Raw genomic sequence first — 26,273 nt, 5'->3', positions numbered from 1 at the left:
CATGCAGAAGTTAACAGTAGATTTTTTTGACACCACACCAGGCCTGTTCAATTAAAGTCAGTCTGGCACTTTTTAAGTCAAGGTAGATCCATTATTAGACCTGAAAGAGCTGAGACACATGAAAGCCGGTGCAGTTTGAGATTAGAGGGATCATCTAGGGACACCCCCCGACTCTGAAGACCTGCGGAGAAGGATGGAGAGACTAGAGAGGGAGTTGGGGGATGCACAGTATGTTCCATTTAAATTTGAATAGGCTTGAATTTCTCCTGTTGATTAGACTTCATCAGAGTGAACCTGCTGCATTAGCATGGACTAATTAGCAGAGTGAAAGAACATCAAACTAATAGAGAGAAGCTAATTTTAGCATTGTAACCAAGTTTCAAGGAATCTGATCCAATCTGTCATTTGTTTTATCATCTGCTGTTAACTAGTGGTTGTTAGTAGCAGCATTGAAAGATTTGTAGTTTTGTGTCAGTGCTGTTGGCTCACCTAGATCCCTGCCAAGCAGGACAGCGCCTGTGGGCAAAGCTTGGCAGCCTGTGGCAGATGGAGGATTTCTGTCTGTTGGGCTGTCTAGAGGCACACTGAAGCCTGGAGAAGGGAACGTGGCTCTGAGCCTAGCCTGATTGTGGGTCATTGTTACATGAATTGGATGTGGGACATTTCCATAAGTATAAGTATTTCAGCATGTTTTAATAGAATAGTTCACACAAAAATTAACATTTTTTTTATTGGTTCACCCTCAACTCATATAATTTTCTTCTGTGAAACACAAAAGGAGATCTTCGGGAGAATGGCTGAGCTCCTTCCTTACAAGTAATTCCCAAATTCACTGAAGATCTGTGCTGCAGTTCTCAAAAACCAATGGCGTTTAATAATACAGTAAATATGTGATAATACAGGTGGTACAATAGAAAGCATAGTTAGGTGCCCATCCTTAAAAAATGACCAATACTCATATATAGACGGTGGGTCATACACACAGACAAGACAAAACAACACCATCAGGGTAACACAGATGACACTAAAATAATGCAATAAACAATAATTAAATAAAATAAAATGCAACAAAACACCCTAATGTACATTACTGTGAACAAAAATAAGAAACAAAACTATTTAAATCAAATATAGTCATATGTGATAAGGGAATTGATTGTTCTTTTACTGTTTTAACCATAAAATATACCTCCAAAAACCCTTATTTTTACATTATTTTACAGTAAAATATGCACTTATATAGTAGTAAAATATACATATAATGTGATGTTAAACCATTTTTCACCATATATAAGGTAACTTATGGTTTACAAGCTTTTACTGTAGCATTTTTACAGTATTTTTCTTGTTTTGAAGAAAAAAAAAAGTTTTTTTTATGGTTTTAATAACTACAATACCCCTGTTCAGCAGACTTGGAGTGATAGTTGTATAGTCTTATGTTGTATTTTTGTCCTTTTTGTAGCTTGACTGTATAAATGACCATTAAATATATTGTGTGGGTGGTATGGGCTAGTTTTATGACAGTTATGCACACCAGCTCTCTTCATTTTACAAACATGAATGGGCTAAATAAGGCTATTGCCTGAAAATCGGTGGAAAATAGATTAGTTGGCCAAAAGCTCCAGTTTAAAGTTTGTTTGACTTGAAAGTTCAGCAAAACCTTTATGGTCACATGTAAAGGCAAACAAATTAAAAAGCCATTTAACTGCTTTTGAGTATAAAGTGTCGGTTGTTATTTTCAATGTTTTATCTGCGTTTCAGTGAAATTATCAGGTGAATACAGACCTCACGACTACATGCTGTGTAGCATGATAATAAAAGATAGTTTACAGGAAATCTCAGTGCTGTGTAATTGCGGCATTGAGATGCAACTGTCCTCGAATTCAGGAGACCCTAATCAAATTTGCTACTGTATCTAGGTCGTTTATGAGGCACACACTGACCCAAAAAAAAGAGTTTATCATTTGTATTGCTAATGCATCTCCGTCAGGGTCTTCTAGATGTGCACTGTTATTTAAATGTGCTGTTGGGCTGCACAAACATGGTTTAATAATCTGAATTAATTAATGCATTGTGTACAATTGTTGATTCTGCTTGTGCTTGCATGGCTTACGCAGCTGGGTGATGTACCGGGTGGAGGTGAGCTCTGGCCTGCTGTCATAGACTGTGCTCGAGCACTACTGGCAACAACAACAGCATTCAGCACAGCACAAAAGCCAGCAGAGATTGTGGTTTCATTCTGCTGGGCTCTGAACAGAGGAACAAGCTGAACTCTGTTGGTGTGGAAGGATGTATGGCTGTTGTCCACATGGTGCCATTCATGGTACCATTCGCCTGTAATGTTCAATGAGGTGACATTCAGTGTTGTCTTAATTGCTAATTAGTCTTTTAGCAGATCATTTATTATCCAAAGCGACTAACACTTACTTTAGAAAGGGGAAACCTGGGGTTTAAGAACTTGATCTTGTCACCTTGGTGATAGTTTATTGATCATCACCACTTTAATACTTTGAACCTTTAATCTTTGGATCACCAGTCCAAATCTTTAATCACAATGTATTTTCAGTTGGGAATAAACAACTTTATTTTACAACATTTAGTTCTGGTCTTTGAATCGGATTGATTGAGCGGTGGTCTAACAGCAATGGGACTTTTGACTGATTAGTGTTGTGGATTTTTCAGCGATTCTTCCTGCATGTTATATCAATCCGCTAGTAGGTGGCATCAAGTGACTGGGCCCTATCATACACCCGGCGCAATGCAACGCCAGGCGCGACGCAAGTGTTTTTTGCTAGTTTCAGCCCGACGCAGTTATCATTTTCACATCCAGCACCCACATTGTTTAAATAGCAAATGCACTTGCGCCCATCTGTTCGCCCATGGGCGTGCTTGTCTGAAAACAAGGTGTGTTCAGGCGCATTGTTAGCGTGTTGCTGTTTTGAGGCAACTGAAAACGACTGCCCCATTGATCAACAAAAACCTGGTCTAAAGTCAATAGCGCAGTATTTTTTATTTTTTTTAAAGGGCGCGCTAGTAATATGCGCCTATAGGCGGGTGCACAACGCACGTACACTCTGCTTGTTACACACACAGGGACGCAGCAGCACACAAAAATGCTAAATATTGAAAATAAAAGGATTACAATTTAAAAGATTATTAGATAAAAAGATAAAAATGCCTACATGTCATAATGGATAGTTATTGCATGTATCAGAATTACCTATTTGCAGTAATTAAGTCAAGTCATCTTTATTTATATAGCGCTTTTTACAATGCAGATTGTATCAAAGCAGCTTTACAGTGATAACTGGTATATAACTTTTGGCTGCACAGTAGCTCTTAAAGAAAATGGTGTCATTGTCCAGCTTAAGTAAATTCAGTATTGATTCATTCCGTTGTAAGAATCAATAGTTATTAATTTAGTTAATTTATCTATATTAGCACTGGAGTAAACAGTGATGTCATCATCCAACTCAGTTCAGTTCGCATACAATGGTGTCGATGCAGGCAGATCAAAGCATTGTTGAATATCAATGACGAATGAAATTGGCTAATTATTTGACCAATCCTGGCAATACACACATGTATTTAAACTGACTCGTCAGTTTGAGGATGTCTATATTCCGCCAAGTTACTGGCTGAATTTGCATACTTTTTATGGCAGAAATTAGTATGAGTAGGATGGTAGTATGAAGTTCTGAATTCAGCAACTGTCTTTATTAGTGATTCATTGAATCATTCACTCAAACTAAACAAAAACACTGATACATCGAAGTAGGAATGAATATGTTTTGGCTTTGTTTGCAAATATCTTTGATGGCGGAGCAACAATAGACAAACTGGTAATATTGTGTGTAAAATGCAAGTTACTGAACATTAACTTGTTCAATTTATTGTTCTATATAATCAGTATCACACTCTCAATTGTGCTGTTGTTAATAATAATGCTGATATTCAGAACAACAAAACTCTTGCTTATATGATATTGCTTAATTACCGTGTTTTTTTTTTTGTATTTCTTGACATGTACCATGGTATTTCCATTATATTATTTAATACTTTGGTATATCAATGTGGTAAATTGTATTCATTCAGTACCATGGTCTATATAATATTATAACAGATTTTTTTGTGTAAATTGAAAATTACATCTAACATTTTGTAAGGATTTTTGTTCATCATGAGGAAACAACAGAAGGGGCTTATACACAGAAGCCTCAGAATGTCCTTAAAAATCCCCCAAAATTTATTTGTAATAACACCAAATCAAGTTCTGGGCATTTCGATGAAGCTCTGATGCAGAGATACAGACAGGCTGGTTTGCTGTAGGTGGGTGGGGGATTTGGCATTGCGCTGCTGAGGCTTGCTGCAAAAACCCCTCTGACAGGAAATTTTCTCAGCTCATTTTCTTTGCCAGAGCAGGTGAGGAAGGACACAAAAACACACTCTCTGATTCACACTAACCCACACGGTAATATGAATTAGAGGCTGACATCACCAAACAGCCATAGCACATGTTCATCAGGGATTTCGATTTAAGTAATGTCATTTCTTATAAATGTATTTTAGGCCACTGTCAGATGGTTTGCTCTCTCAGTTTCTTGAAGTTATAAGAAATGTTTATTTCAAAGCATGCCCTCTTCCTCATTTTGAGTTTCACTCCCCTCTCACATAAAATCACTCTCGGACTTTGACAGATGGGGCTCTAGTAGCCGTGCAGGAAGTCTGCTGTTGATTCCTGGCTCTGGATCCAGGCTTCGCTCCTGGAGTGAGCTCAGCTGAGGGTTGATACACTGCTTCTGTTTATACACAGCACCGTATGAAGCTTCGGATAGAAAGAGAGAGCTCCCTTCTGAGCTGCATCTGCATCTGCCAATAACTCTCTAACAATCCTCTCAGCCACAGCAAAGTGAGAAAGAGAGATTCAAAGGATGCTGAGCATTTTAATTCTGCCAGAGAGGAATGAGGGTCACTTAGTGGCTGTGACGTGTGCTTTACTTTTAAGCTCAAACTGATTTGCTGAAATCAAAACAGGGACGGTATTAGATGAGCGCCAGCCAATGAGATTGCTGTTTGCGCATTGAGTTGAATTGAAATACTGTAGTACAGATCGCTTGATGGAGATCGAAACTCTCAAGCATTCAGTCAGAGTGTTCAGCGAGTAAAAATATATCTATGCTAAACTTATATTTAGCCTCTAACACACACACTGGCGAGTACAATCTAAGAATTTAGTCACCCAGAGTGAAGATTTAGTCACATATGTAAGTAATTTACTCTCATTGTAGAGGGTTGCTAACAGTGTACTTATTGTGTATGCTCAAAAGTGTAAACAAAGTTTTCACATGATTTTGTTGATGCATGTTTAAGTTACAGTAATACATAAAATTTGGAATATTTGGTTTAATTCTGCACTTTTTGTCAACTAACATGTTATTTTTTACAAACATTTGAAACAAAAATAACATTTGACTAACAATTTGATTAAAAGTTGATGGAATTCTAGTCAGAGTGAAAAATTAATGACATGGCATGAGCAAAGATTTTAAATCTCCTCCTAGGTTTTTGAATGCTAATGGCTGGATTGGTGAAGATGGCTTTAGAGAAACCGGCTACCATTAACAGAATGCTGGTCCTGAAAGACTCACTGAGCACCAGATGGATCCTCCAGGACTCCCTCCACAGTGGCCACAGAATCAGCTCTAGGAGACTTATAGTCTTCAATGGAAAATTCAGCTGCTGGCGTCACTGTGTTTTAGTGCCAAACCCAAAGGGTAGATTTGCCATGATCCCAAATGGCTGGAATTTAGTTATAGCTTGTTATTTTACTAAAACATCCCATTTATTTGTGTATTATCATATGCCATTACTTGATAGTAATAAGCATATGTGTTAAATTAATATTTTAATGGTTATAAGATTTTAGTATCGCTATATCATGTCTACAGAGATACATGGTTGACATATAGACCTAATTACAGGGTATGAGAAGCCAATCTTTAGAAATTCCTTCTAGTCCCAGTTGGATTGTATTCTGTCGCCGCCACGTTACGCCCTGACGTCTGTTTGGAGATCTCTGAACTGGCGACTGAGTCTTATTTTTGGACGAGCCATGCTGCCAAGTTTGTGTCATCCGTAGGGGTGTAAGGTTTGCTGGGTCGAGTTAATTAAAGGGGTGTGAGAGAAGGAGAGAGGGAGCAAGGCGTAAGCATAAGTATTTCCCTGTCCATGAGAGGTCGTACTGTGCACCGGCTGATGGTCGTCAATGGTGCCAGCAGAGGCCCGGCCGGCCAGAGAAAAGCCCTGTGGTCAGCACTCCGTGGGGATGTAGGTCTTGCCAGCATCCAGGTCTCAGAAACATAACAGGAATCACACTTTCAACCGTCTCTCTGCTGGGCTCACGCCTGGCTCCCACAAACACATCTACTCAAGGACAGCGCTGTCATTTTGGCAGTTGCCTCACTGCTAATCTCTATAAAACATGTTTTTAAAGACCATACTTTGTGGACCAAAGTTTTGCTTTCAATTTCAAATTAGTAATATAGACAAGATCAGCCAGGCTGATATTTGTCAGCCATTTATCAGCAGAAACGTTCTGAAAATGTATGTATAAAATTCATAAAACATATAAAACCATTCAAAAGTATGGGGTTGGTATGATTTTTTAGATGTTTTTGAAAGAAAAGTTTTTTTATGCTTACCAAGGTAGCTGCAATGTAGCTGCTGTCAAATGCTCCGAAAACAAACATCTATATAATATGAAGAGTTCAGATGGAAAAGCTAAACGCCACCTCTGTCAAAAATGAGATAATGATATCGAGTGCATTCAAGATGAATGACGGTGTGCGTATAAGCCAGCTTTCAATTGCCGAGCTGCCAGTTTTTATCATGTTTTGACGATCATTAGTGGCAATGACAGGATTTCAAGAGTTTTTTGCAAAAAAAATTGTTAAATATCAATGAATTGATTAAATTGTCATTTTTTGAAAATAAGGCATTTCAAAAACTGACTAATAACCTTTTCATTGCCATTAAAGTGAAATTACTGAACCTAAACATAGGAGCCTGGTAAAATCCTATCTTAAAGCATTTTTTTTTTATTTTTTTTTTTTTAAGGATTTCACCCTGATGTTTGTGAAACATAATGTCAGAAAGTGAGTTATAGCTGTGGCCAAGTGAGTAGTGCTCACCATCGGACATAAATGAACTGTTGTGCTCATTGGATGAGGATGTGGGTTTGAATGTAGCATGTGTCTAGATCCCATTCCCTTCTCCCTCCTTCTGCTTCCCTGTCTACCTCCACTGTCCTGTCAGGCACAAAAGTATTTAACCTGGCTGCTGTCAGGATGCTCATTATGAGTCCCAGGTGTTGTGCTGTAGGCTGCTGGTCAGAAAGCAGGAACACAAACCTGCCAATATAGTGACACTGTTCTGGAAATGCCAGTCACATTTTGATAGCCAGCAGTCACTGCCAGGATGTGTTTATGAAAGAGAGTGAGGAAAGAAGAGGATAGGGAAAAGGATGGCAATGTGTGTGTGTGTGCAATGAGAGAGGCTGTATTACAGAAAAGCGTTCTGTTGTGACTCAGCTCTTTGCACCTGTTGTCTTACCTCAGAGAGACGTTCGACCATCGTATACACAGTTGCAGAATAGATGCATTCTGAAACATGACTCAGTTCAAATGATCTGACATCTAAACTTTCAGTTTCAAAAGCTTTTTCGTTTAGTCCCAGACATTAAGGATAAATGTTACCTTTGGTTTCACTGAATGGTGAAAGGAATTCAGTGGGCTGCTCAGGCTATTAGCTGAGGTGATGGTTTTATATTTCTGAGTTGGCTGACATTTACATTCACAAAGAGACACTTTTGACAGTCATCGCAGTGTCATCTGCTCTGCCTGAGCATAGAAACATACCGAGTATGTTTGTGTGTGCACCTCAGCGTGGGTTTGGTCTTATTAAAATTGCCTTGAGTTCTTGCCACTAGCCCCTGCAGGAGCTGCTTTCATCAGCATTATGTCAGTCTGCTCTCCTGGTTAACCTTGTTTTTGATTGTGTACCTTGTTTCTTCCCCAGACGGTTCTCTGAAATGCATCCATTTAACAGGTTCACAAAGGCACATCTAATATCAGTTGATTATGCGTAGAGAAAGACGGCCTTGTCTTGTTTTAAAGATACTGAATTAGACATTGTGATTATCTATCTCTCTATCTGTCATAATTGAACATGCTCATTTTTCATACTTTTCCATTTATATTAACTTTAAAAGCAAATCTCAAAATCCAAAATATTAAATTTTTTTATAGTGTATATTATAATGTTGCAATTTCAAATGACTCATTTTAGTTTTTAGTGTTTTTTTTTATTAATTTGGACAAAATAGTATAGAACTTTAATATCAGCTATGTATCAGTTATTGTCTATAAAATTTAAAAATAAGTAGTTATATTTCTCTGGATATTAAAATAAGGTAAGAGAAAAAATATTTTACTATTTTAAAATTATTTTAGGGTAAACGTACCTATTAAGCTCAAGTACCCATTAAGCACACTACCATCTTTGAGCTCAGATTATAAAAAGAAAAAATAATGTATTATCCTACTTGATGTCTTAACCAATTGATGTGTTTGTTACTACATACCTCCTGTAATTTCAAGAAAATCAGACCATTGCACACTGAGATATGGGTATCAATGTGTTCACACTGTCTGGCGGCCATTTTGAAAGCTGTCTGAAAACTTTCACTAAAAGAGGAGCCTTTTAAATGTGCATTTTTAAGGTGGTTAAGCCTTTTTTGGGGGTAGTTACTACTTACTGCAAAATTAAGAGATTAATATTTAGACTTTTGCATAGTATAACCTGGAACCTGCATGTGGAAAATTACAGTTAGATCCAAAAGATAGTTTTAGCAACATAGCGCAGATGCTACAGAATATAGTTAGCCTACTAGCTGATTGTTTGCTACACTAATATATTACTTTTCAGGCATTACTGGCTTGTACTTTTAAATCCATAATAATATACATTTACAGTTTATTGATGGTCTGTGGTTTTAAACTGCTGCAATTTTTAAAGACTTCATATTACTGTTAGGTGAGCTTAAAGGGTGCACTACTATGAAAATCACACTGCTTCAGTGTGACATCAATAAGAAAAAGTATAATTTCATAGATATTGTCAATAATAGTTGTTCATATTAAAATTTGTATAAACTTAATACACGACCTAGATTATTTATTTATCAAAATCGTGTCCTTTAAATTTAATGTAATATTTATTAATTAAAAATTGTTGCTGCTCCAATTTAATCTCAGTGTGCTCCCTTTAAGCTCATCTACATTAAACATCTATGTAAATACTTCATAAACAGACTTAAAGTGACAACCATCAGTTAATATTTAAAGTTAATCTTTATAAAATGATTAATAACTTATTTTCACAGCCTTAAAGGGTTGGTTCACCTAAAACTAAAAATTACCCCATGATTTACTCACCATCAAGCTATCGGTGTATCCTCAGACTAGTACAGTACAGTTATATTAACATTTTTGGTGTTAAATAATGCTCTTCCAAGCATTATAATGACAGTAAATAGAGGATGAGATTTTGAAGCCCAAAAAGTGCAACCATCCATCATAAAAGATATCCACATGGCTCTGGGGGGTTAATAAGGGCCTTCTGAAGCAAAGCGATGCATTTGTGTAAGAAAAATATCCATATTTAAAGACAGACGGCCGTACACATCGATTTACGGCGAAAGAGTGAACTCTGACTTGATGCATGACGTAATGACGAACGCGGAAGTGCAGAGGATTGAGCAAAACAAAACACCGGTCATGAAATTAGAATATATAACTGATCAAATTGAATGCCTTGTTGCCTGATTTTTGTGTTGTTGTTTTTTTTCTGTGATTGACTGTACCTTCAAATAAAAAAATTTCAATTCTTTAAAAACGTTGTTTAAAATATACAAGAATTTTTAATAAAACATGTTGTGAGCTTAATGGCAACAGGGGTGTGCTTAAAAGGTACAAAAATGTACCCATTAAGCACAGTCAGACTTTTTGCATTTAATGATGTACAGCTTAATTGAAATGCTTTTGTCATTTAAAATAAAACTAAATATTATTGTGTGAGAGATTAATATTTTATTTTAACATAACTTCTTGTACTGAAATCAATATCCTGTGCACTAAAAATGTCTCAATATAGATTTTGGTGAGCTTAATAGATACGTTTACCCTAATTCACAGTTTCGCTGAGTTTTCCTAAAAATAAGTTTGGGGAAAACAACTCTAAATATTATATCTGGGACATAACCACCTACTTCTCTCTTTCAGAACTCTCTAGGAACCCTCTAGATGGAGATGGCGTATTTCAAGAACAATTTTTGGGTAAGTCTGTCACATTTCTTATGCATTGGGTTTTTCATGTTCTAGCTTTGTAGCAGTACAGTAAGAGCAAAAGTTTACTCAGCGTATGTTTAATACAGTTGCCTTGTAAGCAGATTCATATGCTGACTGTTTCAGTCACATCATTGAAAGTGTGAAGGAAGGATAGCGAGAGGAAAGAACAAAGAGAGAAAAAGTGTGAGAACAAAAGCAGAGGGCCAGGGCTTTGTCAGCTTTCCCATGAGGACAGCCGTGCTCTGCACTTTCCACACACCTGGCAGGGCTATTTCAGGTTCGTCCTACTTTAATACCAAGCCTGCCCCTCTCAAAGAACGAGGAAGAAGAGAGGAAAATCAAGCCAGAACATTCAGGAACTGCTGCTACTGAATGCAGGCCATATTACACCATTACACCAGTACAGAAGCCTTCCAGATAAAGACCTCCATATGTTAGAGAAGCTTACAACATCTGTGCCATCAAATTAGTTTTGTTTGAAAAGTAGTAAAGTGGCATTTAAACGTCACGTAAAAAATAAACATCATACAGTGAATGGTTCCCTCCTGTTTAAGCTGAACACCCCTTCTTTTATTTGTAGTCTTGACTGGAGGTTTTTTTTTTTTTTTTTTGAGTTTCTCTACTGTGTTCTTCTGTTTGGTTGCAGCCTCTGGTCTGCTGACTGGTTTTGGCCAGGTCATGTGGTTTGTCTGGCTTTGTGTCGCAGGGCTGTGGTAGATGCAGAGACCTCCTCTATTGTGTTCTAACACAAAGCTGGTGTAAAACACCCCCCAAAACTCCCAAGCATCCATGCAGAACTATTATTCACTCTGGACCCCCTCGTCGCTCATGCAGATATATGCAGACGCTCTGCCCTGCACTCTTCCCTGTTACTACAAAAAGTAGTTTTTAAAGTCAACATAAAATCAAATACATTAAAGTCATTTTTTGTTCTATAAAATGAGTTTCTTTTTTGGTTGATGGCACTGAGGCTTCCTAAAGGGGCTTTTGCACCGAATAGTTCTAGGAACTCAGCTCTAGGAACTAGCTACTAGGATAGTTCCCCAGGAGCTAATTTCTCCCCTGGGCCATGTTCCTGGTTGCATTCGCACGGGCAATAGGAACTCTGAAGCAGCCGACAGCGGCGTCTTTAAGCACAGCATTTACAAACGCTATAAACCAGTGGATGGAGGATACCGTGATCGGAGCTGTGTTTGTTGTGTGTCGTGTTCGTGAAGTAAATACGTTTACACGGCTTTATCAAAATGCCGGGTGCCGGTGTTTGACATGCGTTTGACCAATCAACGTACACTTACGTCACTGATAGTTCCTATAGTGCTGGTTTAGACCCTACTCTGAAGTAGGAGCTAATTTAGTTCCCCCAAAAGGAGTTCCTAGAACTAAAATCGTTCCTAGTTCCTGTGGTGCGAACACAGCAAAATCCGGGTACTTCAGCCATTAGTTCTTCTAGGAACTGTGAAAAGGTTCCTCTGGTGTGAAAGCCCCTTAAGTTTCAATCATTGAGTCCCAGCAGTGTTTAAGGAGGAGAGTAGTGACAATCCAAACAATTCATGATGGGTAAAAGTCTCACCCTAAAAGTTTTCTTGCTAAATATGCAGTTTCATTCAGAAATGCATCAGATTACAGAAGTAAAATGGATTGCAAAAACTGATTCATGTTGACTTTAAAGAAATTAATTGTCATTCTAATGTGTGTCTGTGTGTGTGCATACAGTATGTGATCATAATTGCGTGTGTTTGTCTTGTTGTGTGTGTTCGTCCTGCTCTGACTGTTTCTCCAGCACTGAATAAAAACACCTGTATGAAATGACTGAAGCGACACATTTGGGTAATTACTGAAAATGCGTGATTAATTAAGTCTCAGAGAGGGAATTCACAATCGCAGTGATTAAGCACATGCCTTATTTAGCTCATACGTCTTCATCCTTATGACTGTCTTCAATCTGTTTTCTCCTCAGATGGAAAACAGGGCGTTCGGCAGGCTGTCAGGTGTTGTCTCACAACAGAGAGCTCATTTAGCAGCCTAATCAGTTCACTCTTACTGTTCTGTTTCAATTTTGCGAACTTGTATGCAGATATTCTCAGTCTCGCATTAAAGTGTTCGTGAAGCTTTGGAAGATGAGGGTTTATTAGTTGTAGAAAATTGTTTAATGCATGACCTTAGATCAGGATTCTACAAAGCATGCATTTTCTCGCATTTGCCCATGAAAATTACTTTGGCCACACTAGTGCGAGTGAAATGTGGCACCCAATCAAACCTCATGAACTTATCTAGTACTATCAGAAAAAAAAAAAAGAAAAAAAAATGAACATGCCTTTATAATAGTAGAATATGTTACCTGATTAGAACACACTTAACAGTGTCTTCCTTTCAGTACATAAATTATGCCTACTGAGCAAATTGCTATTCGTCCCCATTCATTTGTGTTTTGGGTCACGATCCATCAGTTTCCACTGTCATAGAGAGGCTTTTATGGCTTGTGCATGTAAGCAACTATCTACAACACCCCCTATGTATAGAATTTCATTTAAAAAAAAATCTTTTCTTTTTGATCTTCAGAGAACACTATCCTCAAGTCAATGTCCTGTCTACATTTCCATTTCAAGACAAACATCACTGATACAGTATATCTGTCTTATTGTCCCTTTCGTGTGATTTAATCAAGACTTGTCTAGATAAAGGTAAAAGAGAGGAGGATGATGTACTATAGGTCAGTCAATGATTTCCCTCTTTCTCACCTAAAAGCTAATGCAGTTATTCATCACAGGTGACAGGACTGGGCCATGTGTGTGTGTTTTAACTGTAATGCACAGTCAGCAGGAAGTCCTTTAACACTATAGACCTTATGCGCCAGAGAAACAAGCGCACAGCCATCTTTAGAACTTCCATTTTAGCGGTAGCTCTGGATATTTCTATGGCATCGTTGTCGAAGAGTAATAAGCTGGTGAAGTGGATTTACTTACTGTGGAGTTAACGAAAGTTATCATAAGCATTGTAATATTTGAAGCGGATGTCATAAATGTCAGTAGACCGGGAAGATTTAAAAACAAGCAATTCATTCATAAATCCGTAAGATCTTACCTTCATGCTGTGGAAGTACAAACCGGAAGACAGAGCACAACAAGCACAGCGCTGAAAAGAGGGCGGGGCTACATAAGGTCTAAACAGCATCTTTGGAAGGATTTCTGGGAAATGAGCAAATAATCAAATTCACATTGTTATGAACAATCTCACCCAAGATTCTGATCACGATACAAATGATGATTAAAATGAAATTTACTGAGAATTATTTTGATTTGGTTCTGAAAATTTAGATTTTGATTTAATTCAGATTCATTCTATTTCAGTTATAATGTTAATTGTGCTTACATGTTCTTATATAGAGAAAGAAATTCTTTCTCTTGTAATGATTTAATATACACAAAGCAGTATTTCAAATGGAGTCAAACCGCTGATCTGTTTTAACTAAAAGAATCAACTCCGAAGAGTCATTTGTTTCAGGATTCGGATGGGCAGCGCTGTACATACAATATTTCACAATGCCAAAACAGAATACTATAAAAGATAGATCTTGGGATTTTAAGAATTGATATCGAGAACAAGAACAACATCACCCAGTCCAGTTCTTTCTCAGGCTATGGTGAACTCATGGATTTGCAATGACATTAGTATGTGAAAAGGTTTTTTGAGGGACTGCAGTGTTCTGTTCTGTTGCTTGTCGTTTGTGTGTGTTTAGTGGATCTCACATGATTGCCTCATTGCCGTGAGCATCATGGCACTGGAACGCCTTGCAATCATCCAATTACAACTTCCATGAGACATGGCTCATTCATCAAACTCCATATTAGTCCTTCTTACAAGCTGCTAAAGTCATCATCCCTGCTTGTGTGTTTACAGCAGAGGGGTAATTAAAATCAAGTGAGACTGGTTAGTTCTTTAGGCTAACACAAGTTGTCATTGTGAGTTGGTTCTTAGAAGACTCTACTGTTATATGTTCAGCCTCATGCTCAGACTGACTTTCAACAGAGAAACCCATAGACACAGCATAATGGTAAAGTTTTAATTTGAAATGATTCCTGAATAGATTTGTAAACCCTGAACTCAGAATATCTCTCAGAATTATGACTTAACACATAACAAATAGATATTAGGGAATCCAGATATCTAAAAATGTTTTCTTGTATTATTAAAGGCACAATATGTAAGATTTTTGGATTAAAATATCCAAAAAACCACTAGAACAATGTTATATATTTTGTTGACTTGTGGACTTGCATTATCTCAAATGTTTCCAAAAATGTTTAAATCCAGAGAAATAAGCAATTTTAACCAGGACACAGGACCCGTGTCCGTGCGTTGCCTATCAATTATATCATACCTGCGTTACCCTCGGTTTCCGGTTTTGTTTTGTAGAGACCATGGAAAAACCAAGGACACTTTAATATTTAATGTGTTTTATTAGACAGGTGAGCAATACATTCATCGACAGAAAACTAATCATGTTATATAGCTCAACACAGTAAGTCTTATTGTTTAAATCTCGTTTCTTGATTTACCAAATTTTAACATGCCTAATATCAGTCTAGCTGAGTGTGCATTAGTAGCCGCCGAGTGAACGCAGAGTAGCATTATAACATCTTTCAACATACAAATGTATCTAATATGATAAAACAATGCTGCTTTACCCCACATATGCTTGACCGGAAGAAGCGGAAGAGGTCGTCTGCGGCATAATAAAAGTTCCACTGCTCTCGAGACATGTGTCGAGCTCGTCTCCCATTAGCAATCGCTCCAGCTCTGCTTCATACTACAGTAACGTTAATACTCTCCTTCATGAACATGATTTCTTGCCGAGTCCCATCCCGATTCTTTTCCACCGGCTGTAGGCGTGAAGACAACACATATCATGATTCCGCAAAATCAAGGCTTCATCAAGCTACGCCTTTGTTTTGAATAAGCGACCTCTAGTGACGAAAATGTACATATTGTGCCTTTAAATAGTTTTGTGTTGTGCATTTTATGTATACTAATTTTCTCATCTTTTATTATTATTATAAGGTGGATTTCATTTTTAATCTTATGTTATATTATGTTTTTTTTTTGTTTGTTTTCATGTGAAGTACTTGGTGCTTATTGTAATTCTTGTAAAGCACTGAGCTCCATTTCTTGTGTGAAAGGTGCTATACAAATGTTATTATTTTTCCATGAGACCCCCAGCAGCTAGTCACAGATGAGTTAAAGGATTAGTTCACTTTTAAATAAACTTTTGCTGATAATTTACTCACCCCCATGTCATCCAAGATGTCCATGTCTTTCTTTTTTCAGTCGAAAAAAAATTAAGGTTTTTGATGAAAACATTCCAGAATTTTTCTCCATATAATGGACTTCAATGGACACCAAACGGTTCAAGGTCCAAATTACAGTTTCAGTGCAGCTTCAAAGGGCTTTAAACGATATCAGACGAGGAATAAGGGTCTTATCTAGCGAAACGATCGGTCATTTTCGAAAAAAATACAACTGTATATGCTTTATATAAACAAACGTTCGCCTTCTAAGTGCCTCCGCCAAAACCGCATTTCTGTATTCTCCAAAAAGCTTACGCTGTATGTCCTACGCCTTCCCTATTCAACTTACGGAAAAAATGTAACTGCCGCTGTGTTCGTTCCGTAAGTTGAATAGGGAAGGCGTAGGACATACAGCGTAAGCTTTTTGGAGAATACGGAAATGCGGTTTTGGCGGAAGCACTTAAGGCGAACGTTTGTTTAAATAAAGCATATACAGTTGTATTTTTTTTCGAAAATGACCGATCGTTTCGCTAGATAAGACCCTTATTCATCGTCTGGTGTCGTTTAAAGCCCTTTGAAGCTGCACTGAAACTGTCATTTGGACCTTGAACCGTTTGGTGTCCATTGAAGTCCATTATATGGAGAAAAATCCTGGAATGTTTTCATCAAAAACCTTTTTTTTTTTTTTCGACTTAAGAAAGAAAGACATGGACATCTTGGATGACATGGGGGTGAGTAAATTATCAGCAAAAGTTTATTTAAAAGTGAACTAATCCTTTAATGTATTTTTTATTACAATAGTTTTTTTATTTATAGTATTTATAATAATTTTATAATATAAAATACATGTATATATCAAAGATTTTCTCCACTTCCTTAGAGGAGAGGTCAAACTGAATTTTTAACAATCCTGGGACTTTTTTTGAACAACACAGAATACTTCAGCCCCTCTCTAGCACCAACACACACGTATGCCTGTCACCTTATGGAATGAGCTGTCATGTGTCTCCCACTCTCTCACAGTTACCAGGGGAACCCTGTCGCTTTAGCAACCGCTATCTTGGAAGGAGACATGTTAATACCGAGCGGATTGGAGTTGCTCTTTCAACACCTGCAGCTCTGCTTAATGTCGTCGCAGCCATCCGCTTACGTTTTGTTTCTCACTCCCTGTCTGTCATGCCCTCTTCAAACATAAAGCGTCCTCTGTTGCGGCATCACGTTAGATAAGGTGAATGGCAGATACTGCTGTGTGCTTTGCAAATGAACTTCAGGGAATGAAACTATGAAAGAACAGACATATTTTGGACGTCAGCAGATGGGCTATCATTCAGTTTGCTTTCAGCACTGAATTCTGACTGAAGTATCCAGGGGAAAAGACTGTCAGTTTATGCCTGCCAGATAATTGTTTACCATATATAAAAAGAAAGAGGGAAGTGAGAGAAAGAAGCAGAAGAGAGTGAGAGAAGGAGAGACGGCTTGCTGTTGAGAGGTGCTGTTGTACCTGTGCTGTGTGGGCAGAGCAGAGAAAATCATGGGAGATCGGCTTTCCAAAGGGGTCAGGTTTCAACAAGCATACTGGCCACACAACAAACATCAGCTGTTGTTTTTCATTTCGTTTTAACATTGAAATTACATGTTGGTTGCAACTGGTTCACTTGGTCCAACTGTTGTTTTGTGACCACAGTTCTTTAAACAGCACTATACTGATTATGTACAGCATAAAGGACTGAAACTAAACACCAGAAGGGTCCATGGGTATCTGATACCTAGTCTCGATCTGACTATAGAGCATAAGAGTGAACCCCACTTTTTCAGTGACCCTTTTTTTCACATTATTGAAAAATATTTTAAAATCCCTATGAAAAAAATAAAGTCTTAAGCCAACCACAACATTACAACATTTTATTTAAAGTAAAATTATCTGATTGATTGATTTGGTTCAGTTCTCTTTTGGCACTTTACCAAAGTTTACTTTACTTTTCCCAGTGGAACACAAAAGCCTTTTTTTTTTTTTTTTTTTTTTTGATCTGAATGTCTGAGTTTTGAATTTTAGATTGTTGAACTCGGAGATCTTCATATGTAAACTTGAAGCTGCGGTATTTTGTAATCTGAATATTTACATGTAATTTCACCTCAGAACATAAAAAAATCTATTTAGAAATGCAAATGTGTAAAATACACCACAAAACAATTCAATTTTGTTAAATGTCACAAATGTCTATAATTCAAATATACAAATTTATGAAAGCTTGTTTCAGCCACTAAATAAAAAAATAAAAGAGGTAATTGCGACTTTTTATTTCAGAATTCAGACTTTTTTCTGTCTTCTTTTCTTAGAATTGCGAGACATAAACTTGTAATTGCGAGAAATAAAGTCAGAATTGCGAGTTATAATGTCAGAATTGTGAGTTTTTATCTCAGAATTGAGATATAAACTCAAAATTGCGATTCAGAGTCCAATTCTAAGGTAAAAAAAGACTGACTTTTTTTCTCAGAAGTGCGAGTTTATATCTTACAAATGTGACTTTAAAACTCGCAATTGCGTGTTATGAAGTCAGAATTGCAGGATAATTCTGAGAAAAAAGTCAGAATTGCGAGATATCAGTCTTTTTTTTTCTTTTTCTCAGAATTGGACTTTATAAATTGTGACTTTATATCACACAATTCTGACTTTATAACTCACAATTGCAACTTTATATCTCACAATTCTGACTTTATAACACGCAATTGCAAGTTTATATCATACAATTCTGACTTTATAACTCGCAATTGTGAGTTTATATCACACAATTGTGAGAAAAAAAGTCAGAATTGTGACATGTAAACTCGCAATTGTGAGAAAAAGTCAGAATTGTGAGATAAAAAGTCACAATTACCTTTTTTACCTTTTATGCAGTGGCGGAAACAAGCTTCCATACAAATTCAAACTATAAAATATGCCAGAAAATAATCCATTTTGTTAATGTCACATCTCAAATTTAAATTTACAGAAGTCTAATTCATTTTCTAGACTTATAGCTCACCAGTTTTTCACTTTCTTAATGACATAGATCTAAAAAGATTCAGTTTAGACTTAAGTTAAGTTTTTAAGAGAGGGCTAATTTGAACAAATGTCTGCAAATATGCAAATATGTCAGACAAAAAATGTCTGAACAAATCTGCGATACTCGTACTTGACATCAACATTTGTGCAGTAGAATGTTGGAAGCAGGCTTTGTTTTGTTGTATGTTTTGGCCCTGTCCAGTTTCTATACTTGGACGGTGGAAATTTTGTCAATCCGTCTTTTACCTGGGAAGTTCTTTCTGTGCTGTGGAGGTATTTATGGCCACTGACTGCTCTGGTTCTATCATTTCTTTCTCTCTCTCTCCTTTGTTGACAATTTTCTGTTTGCTAAAAGAAAGGGGGCTATTTTTATACTTGCTAACTGTGACCGCAGGATGTGCTGTTACTTTGTTCCAAAGGTTATCATCTGCGGATCTCCCTACTGGGCCTTGGCCTTTGAGGGAAATCTGGGAGAAGTGTTGTGCTCCTTGCTCACGTGGCATGTCTTGCACACACTGCTGTGCTATTCTTTTGTTGTTGTATTTTCACTACACCAGACATTCCGCCCAGACTTCCCTTTCCGGAAAGTAGTGCCACCCACCCCTAAAAAGATTATCACATTTCATTGCATTATATTGTATTATATTATTATATTATTTTTGTAATCATATAATATTCATAAGTATGATAAAAGTATTATTTCTTTAAAAATATGTATTTCTGTAAATGACAGTCAAGATTTTTACTTGTATTTTTCACAAACAGAGGGATGGGGGGTTGGCAGGTTATTCTCTGGATGGAATTTTTCCACTTCGGTGGACAATAAAAGAAAAACGCTTGGTTTGTTTTTGTTTGTCTTTGATTCGATTCGGTGTTCTTTATGCCAAAAACAAAACAAAAAACAGAGTCAGACCATCATTCTTACATTGCATGATGTGAAGAACAAAAGTAACATGGTTTTATTTACTTTTCTTTGCATTTTTTGAATGGGTAAATAGAACATTTTGGAGCCTGTCCACCCCAAGCTGATTTTTATTTGTCCTCTCTTTTGGTTAATTGTAGTTCTCCCTGACCCTGATCTCTTATGTGTTCTGAAAATGATGAGAACTTTTTGTCAGTGTTCGTTTAGAAATACTGACATTCTGTACAAGCACATATTTTGTGCCTGCTGTGGCCAGTGGCCCACAATCAACATCCCAGTCTTCCAAGTTCCTCTTGATATTTTTATTTTAACACACATACTATTTGTTTCTAGTGATGATTCATTTTGCACACTCATGAATGTACCCTATGTTGGTGTTTTTGTTTGTTCACAGGGAGAGAAGAATGCAGGTTTTGACGTTCTCTACCACAACATGAAGCATGGACAGATCGCCACCAAAGAGTTGGCTGAGTTCGTGCGCGAGAGGTAAGGTGTTGTTTTGGGAGGAGTTGTCATGGTGATGAGAGGAGGGGTGATATGGTGTAACTGGTACTGACAGGAGTTTGATGTGGAATTTGTTTTCTACTCCTCGCTTCTTGTGTTTCTAACTCAGCAGTAGCTGTTTTATGTACATCAAAAGTGGAATATTCATGTTATAACGTCCCTTTATGTTATGCTGTATTGTACTATATGTCGTATTTGATTTTTTTTGTATCTTAGAAAGTTATGTTACACTCTTACGTTACATTAAATTACATCTTTATCTTATTTAATGTTACATGACATGCTGGTTTGTTGTTTCTATAATGTTATGTATTGACATTATAGTATGTTACGTCAGATGTGATGTTTAGTGTTATTTGATCTTATATGTTAGATGATGTTACATTTTTCTACTTTATTTTGTGTTGTTAGTGTTTTTTGTCTTATTATATAGTGTTACATTACGCTACATTATGCTACATTATTTTGATGTTTTGTCTTATTTGATCTTATTGTATCTTATATATTGTTACATTACGTTATGCTGTTACGTCGCGTTATTGTGATGTTACGTTTTCCTTCGCTGTTACATTGTTAGTGTTACGTTTTGTCTTATACAGTATAATGTTATGTTATGCTACATTACATTATTGTAATGTTTTCTTATTTGATCTTATATAATGTTACATTTTGCAACATAATATTATGTTATTGTCTTATCTGAACTTATGTGATGTTACATTACTTTTTGTTTGTGTTATGTTTTGCCTTATTTTTTATCGTATAAAGTTACTTTAAGTTATGCTACATTGCATTATTGTAATATCTTTTTATTTGATCCTATTGTATTTTATGTAATGTTACAATACGTTATGCTCTATTACAATACATTTTTATTATGTAATATTTGGTAACACTTTATTTTATACAAGTGTCCTTGTTACATATACGTATTTACTATAGTAATAACAGTAAATTATGCATAATTGCAAGCAACTGACCCTAAACCAAACCCTAACCCTAATTATATAGTAAGTACATGTTGTCAATTAATTTTACTCAGTAATTAAATGAATAAATAACAAGAGCACCTTAAAATAAAGTGTAACCTAATATTACATTACAGTAACAACGCAACATAGCCTAGCATAATGTAATGCTATGACTGATATCATTGCATGTAATCTTATTATATGGCATATCATCTTTTTCTTTTTTGCTCAAATTACTTTCTCTGTTCCATTACTTGCTTTCTCCACACCACAGTGCTGTTTTTCAGCACACAACACTAGAGTGTCAAAACACACTAACCTGAGAGGAGCAGAGCAGTCAACAAAGTGCTCACTGTCCACTCATACACGTCCACAAATGCAAGGCAGCACAGAAGTCAGAAAATGCTTTGTTTATATGCAGTGGTTAAAACAGATGAAAGATTTATCGTTTCACCCTTCCACTGGCAGCACGTGCCAGTGGGACGTGTGAGCATTCGTGTGAGCATTCCTTTTGTTCTGTAGTAGACACTTGAGTTGGAGCTAATTGCAATAATTAAAATAAAAACTCCATAACGACTTTCTCATTCTGCAGAGAGAACAGAGACTATTTAGAGCTCCGCCAAGCCTACTGCCAACTTTCATAGTCTCTTCTATCCGTTATAATGAAGCTGGATGCAGGCACCGTCATGGACTGAAGGATTAAATTGTATTTTTGTGTGTCTGTGTTCTCTGTCCAGGAAAGCCCTGGAGGAGAGTGCTGAGAAATTGAGAGACAAATAGGTCCCTGATAAAAGCATAGCTTGTGCAATAAATTACATAAATCAATTTTCAAAGGCCATTTTTTATCCACTCAGGACATTGTGCCTCAAAGTGTCTCTGTTCCTTGAAGAATCTGACTTGACTGTCCCAACAGAAAGCAAAATTTCACTTATAAGAATCAAATAAGAGGATAAGGCCAACAATATAGCCCGGCACACTGGGATAATAATGACAACATCCTTTTTCCCATGAGCAGACTTCGAAGTCAGAACATAAAAGTTTGGCTTATCGAGAAGGCAGATCACACAGTGGTTGATAACAAATATTTGGTGTTTTCAGCTGTGGCAGTGAAGAACTACAATGTTTTTTTCACTCTTGATTCAGTTTTTGTCCTGATGGTCCATGGTTTCCCATACAAAAACTTACCATGTATGTAACCATACAGTAGTACAGTTATTACAGTTATCAAAATTATTGTAAATATACATGGGGCCTCCTTCAAAAGACTTTCTTTTTTTTAATCTAATTGTTAAATTTTTTTATTTACTCTGGTAATACCAAATTACCACAGTAGTAACTATGACATTTGGGTAAAGACTGTGATTATCATGGTAATTTGTTGTAAGATTTTTTTTTTTTTTTTCACAAATAAAAAAGTGTGTGTGTACCATTGCAAATGTAAACACTTAGCGCCTAGCACTGAAGAACTGTTTGTGATCTTTGAGGCATTAATGTTGGTGCTTAATCATTTTAGTGTGAAAGTATTTTTGACATTTTCTGACACTCTGTGTGTTTGTGTTTGTATTTAAGGGCAGCCATTGAGGAGACTTACTCGAAATCCATGAGCAAACTCGCCAAGATGGCTAGCAATGGAAGCCCTCTTGGGTGAGTGATGGCATTACTGTTATTATGAGATATGATTTTGAAATTTTACATTGAGGTTGACCAGAGTAGACATAATATTGTACTTTAAGGTATTTTGTGTTGAAAATCACCATTACCCTCTGATTTTATGTCATCTGGAGAGGAACAAAACAAAACATTGAAAAGTTTTCTCTTGAAAAGTTTGTCTTGCTGCTGCTTTACAGATACTTATCAGCAGGGAGATTCAAGCGGATTGCATGCATGTATTTTTGTATGCACGAGTATGTGCACCTGTATGTAATTGGACGAAAAGTCATTGCTATGGTTAGGTCTTTCCTCTGCTTTCTTCGCCTCACTTCCTGTCTGTACAACATGTGCCAGTTGTCACAAAACAATCACCCAGTGCTCTAACGCTGTAAAGTCTGACTTTGCAAAGATGCAAAGTTAGCATAGAGTCAAATTTGTAAAGAATGACGAGCATAAATACAAAGCTAATCGAAATGTAAACTTTTTATTTGGTCATGCAGTTTTTATAAAACTTTTTTTTTCCTATGAACTTTAAAGGGTTAGTTCACCCAAAAATGAAATTTCTGTCAAGTAAGTACTCACCCTCATGTCATCCCAAACCCCCAAGACCTTCGTTCAGATATCTTCTTTAAGATATTTTTGATAAAATCCGACAGTTTCTGAACTACACATAGACAGCAACATCATTGCACCTTTTGAGGTCCAGAAAAGTAGTAAAGACATTGTTAAAATAGTCAACGTGACTACAGTGGTTCAACCTTAATGTTATGAAGCGGCGAGAATACTTTTTTGTGCGCAAAAACAAAACAAAAATAATGACTTTATTCAACCATTTTCTTCTCTTCCCTGTCAGTCTCCTACACAGTTGACGCAGTGAACGCAGTGTAGCGCTTCTGTGTCCTACATCCGAACGCTGGCTCAGTATTGGCAAGCTCCTGCATCAGCATCACACGCATGCGTCGTGCTGCTCACGTGTACAGCTTTAGCCAATACCGAGCTGGCGTTCAGACGTAGAACCTGGAAGCGCTGCACGTTCACTATGTCAGCAGCGTAGGAGATTGACGGGGAAGAGAAGAAATTGAATAAAGTCGTTATTTTTGTTTTGTTTTTACACAATTTCCGAAGGACTTACAGGTTAGAGACGACATGAAGGTGAGTACTTAATGACAGAAATTTCATTTTTGGGTGAACTAACCCTTTAAGTTTGGAAATATGTCGACTAGTAGATGTAGAAAATGTAGCACTTCAATACATCAACATCTAACCACCTGCTTCGCTCCCCAGCACGTTTGCCCCCATGTGGGACGTGTTTCGTGTGTCCTCTGACAAACTGGCTCTCTGCCACCTGGAGCTCATGAAGAAGATGAACGACCTCATCCGTGACATCAATAAGTACAGCGAGGAGCAGGTCAAAATTCACCGCAAGGTAAATGAAAGGCTTTTAAATGGATTGAATCTTTCATGTCTCATGTCTTTCCGATCCCCTGCAGTACTTCAGACTGTTATGAACAAGTGCATTGAGTTCTAGTGTTGTGCGTAATATCTTGATTGTACTGTATATTAAAATATGTTATGTCTTATGTAGACGAAAGAGGAAGTGATTGGGACTCTGGAGTCAGTGCAGTCTCTTCAGGTGCAGAATGCCCACCTGCAGAAAGCCAGAGAAGGCTACCACAGCAAGTGTGTAGAGCTGGAGAGACTACGCAAAGAGGCAGTGCCTCAGAAAGAGCTGGAAAAGGTGCTTGTGTGTGAGAGAGGAGACATTAAAGTCCAAAAATGAACATTACTGACCACACAAAGTACACAAAAGCACCATAAAAGTAGTCTATACGACTTGTGCGCTGTGTCATATGACAGTTTAGTGTGATGAAAAGCCAAAATTGAAGTTATTCACAGATTGGTTGGACTTGAGAAACAGATCAGTCTGATTAGTGAACTATGTCAACTGATTCATTGAAAAGGTCTGATTCAAAAAACACAGTTTGTTAACGAAGCAGCCATCACTACTTTTCTCTTGAACGCCATAGACACCTAAGGCAGATGACAAGATTTTCTCAGAATAATGACTTAAATTTGAATTGAAGTTTGAAAATATGAAAAAAGCGACCAGCAACACAATTCTTCATGATTCTTGTGTTCCACTGAAGAAAGAAAATCTATGAGTTTAAGTTTTGAATGACTTAAAAGCAGCTTTTTCATTTTTGGTTGAACTAATCCTTTAAGCTGGTAGCCTTCTTGCATTGTCTTGAAGTTTTTGTGACCTTGAAAAATTAAGCCTTAATTTCTAGCTTTGCTATATTTTTTTTTTTTCATCTGTCTCTTTCTCTTTTCTCAGGCTGAGCTGAAATCAAAGAAGGCGGCTGAGTCGTTTGCAGGGTCTATAGAGAAGTTTAATCGTGCTGGAGGAGACTTTGAACAGAAAATGAGTGAATCAGCTCAGGTTGGTGATTTGACAGTTGAGGGTTTTTTTCCAGCCCTGCTGAGCGCATTAGTGCAGACCACAGTTGCATGTGTGAAATATCTTTAAAGCAGATAATAAGCTAGGTTAGCTCGCAAGCTCTCATAATCAAGACCTTCAGAGAAAATTTTAGAGCGTTTCTATGAGCTCAATAAAGCAATGTAAAGTTACCATGACTACGAGAGCCATTAAAGCAGTCTGTTTGACAAAATGATTACATGCCTACAGTCTATTTCTGCCTGGTGTCGGCCTGCATGTATGAATAATTTGAGAGAGAAGAAAGGATGAATCTGTAAAGTCCTTACCTCACTCCGAGAGCACTCAAGTCATGGTATCCCCTTAATTAGGGCATCAGTCAACAATAATCTTAAAATTATAGAGGCTGACCACTGTTAAATACTAGGGCCAGTTCTTTTTAAACTCAAGCAAAAGTTCAACTATAAGGTCCTGATCTACTGAGATTTCAAATAATGGCTGCAAATATACTTGTGCAACCTAAGAAATTGCTTTTCTGCTCCATCAGTTGAATTGTCATCACCGTCAGACAGAAAATAACCATATTTTGCATATCGCACATGTATTCAATGGTGTAACCCTTTTTTTTTATTTCTGTTGTTCCTACTTACTAATAGGATTATCTAAACATTTCCAAAAAAGGTCAAATATTGAAACAAGACATCGAAAAGATTTTTTGCTTAATTTTTTAAAATGCTTAAATGTTCTTTTGTGCTTTCTATTCGTCAAATCCTGATAAAATGTATCATGCTTTCCATAAAAAAAACATTAAGCACAACCATTTTAAACATTGATAATAATAATAAATGTTTTTTGAGCACCAAATCAGCATACTAGAATGATTTCTGAAGGATCGTGTGACACTGAAGACTGGAGTAATGGCTCAGGAATAAATGACATTTTAAAGTATATTAAAGTAGAACACAGTTATTTAAATTGTAATATTATTTCTCAATATTACTGTATTTTTGATCAAATAAATGTATCCTTGAGCATAAGAGAAAAAACTGTAACACTTT

At 36.9% G+C, this 26,273-nt stretch overlaps 1 protein-coding gene across 2 annotated transcripts in view; it reads left to right on the top strand.

Moving 5' to 3' along the window:
- Positions 1–26,273, top strand: part of fcho1 (FCH and mu domain containing endocytic adaptor 1) — a 50,034-nt gene that overhangs the window by 4,320 nt on the left and 19,441 nt on the right. For both annotated transcript variants that reach the window (XM_051903209.1, XM_051903210.1), the window contains exons 2-7: positions 10,341–10,394; positions 20,051–20,142; positions 22,701–22,775; positions 24,066–24,207; positions 24,367–24,519; positions 25,117–25,221. In XM_051903209.1, the coding sequence (XP_051759169.1) occupies positions 10,362–10,394; positions 20,051–20,142; positions 22,701–22,775; positions 24,066–24,207; positions 24,367–24,519; positions 25,117–25,221 (600 nt within the window). In that variant the 5' untranslated portion in view covers positions 10,341–10,361. The remainder of the gene's footprint in view (positions 1–10,340; positions 10,395–20,050; positions 20,143–22,700; positions 22,776–24,065; positions 24,208–24,366; positions 24,520–25,116; positions 25,222–26,273) is intronic.

The sequence above is a fragment of the Ctenopharyngodon idella genome, chromosome 8 (assembly GCF_019924925.1).
Source record: "Ctenopharyngodon idella isolate HZGC_01 chromosome 8, HZGC01, whole genome shotgun sequence".
NCBI lineage: Eukaryota > Metazoa > Chordata > Actinopteri > Cypriniformes > Xenocyprididae > Ctenopharyngodon > Ctenopharyngodon idella.
The sequence above is the reverse complement of the archived record's forward strand: the minus strand, read 5'-3'. Positions and strand labels throughout refer to the sequence as shown.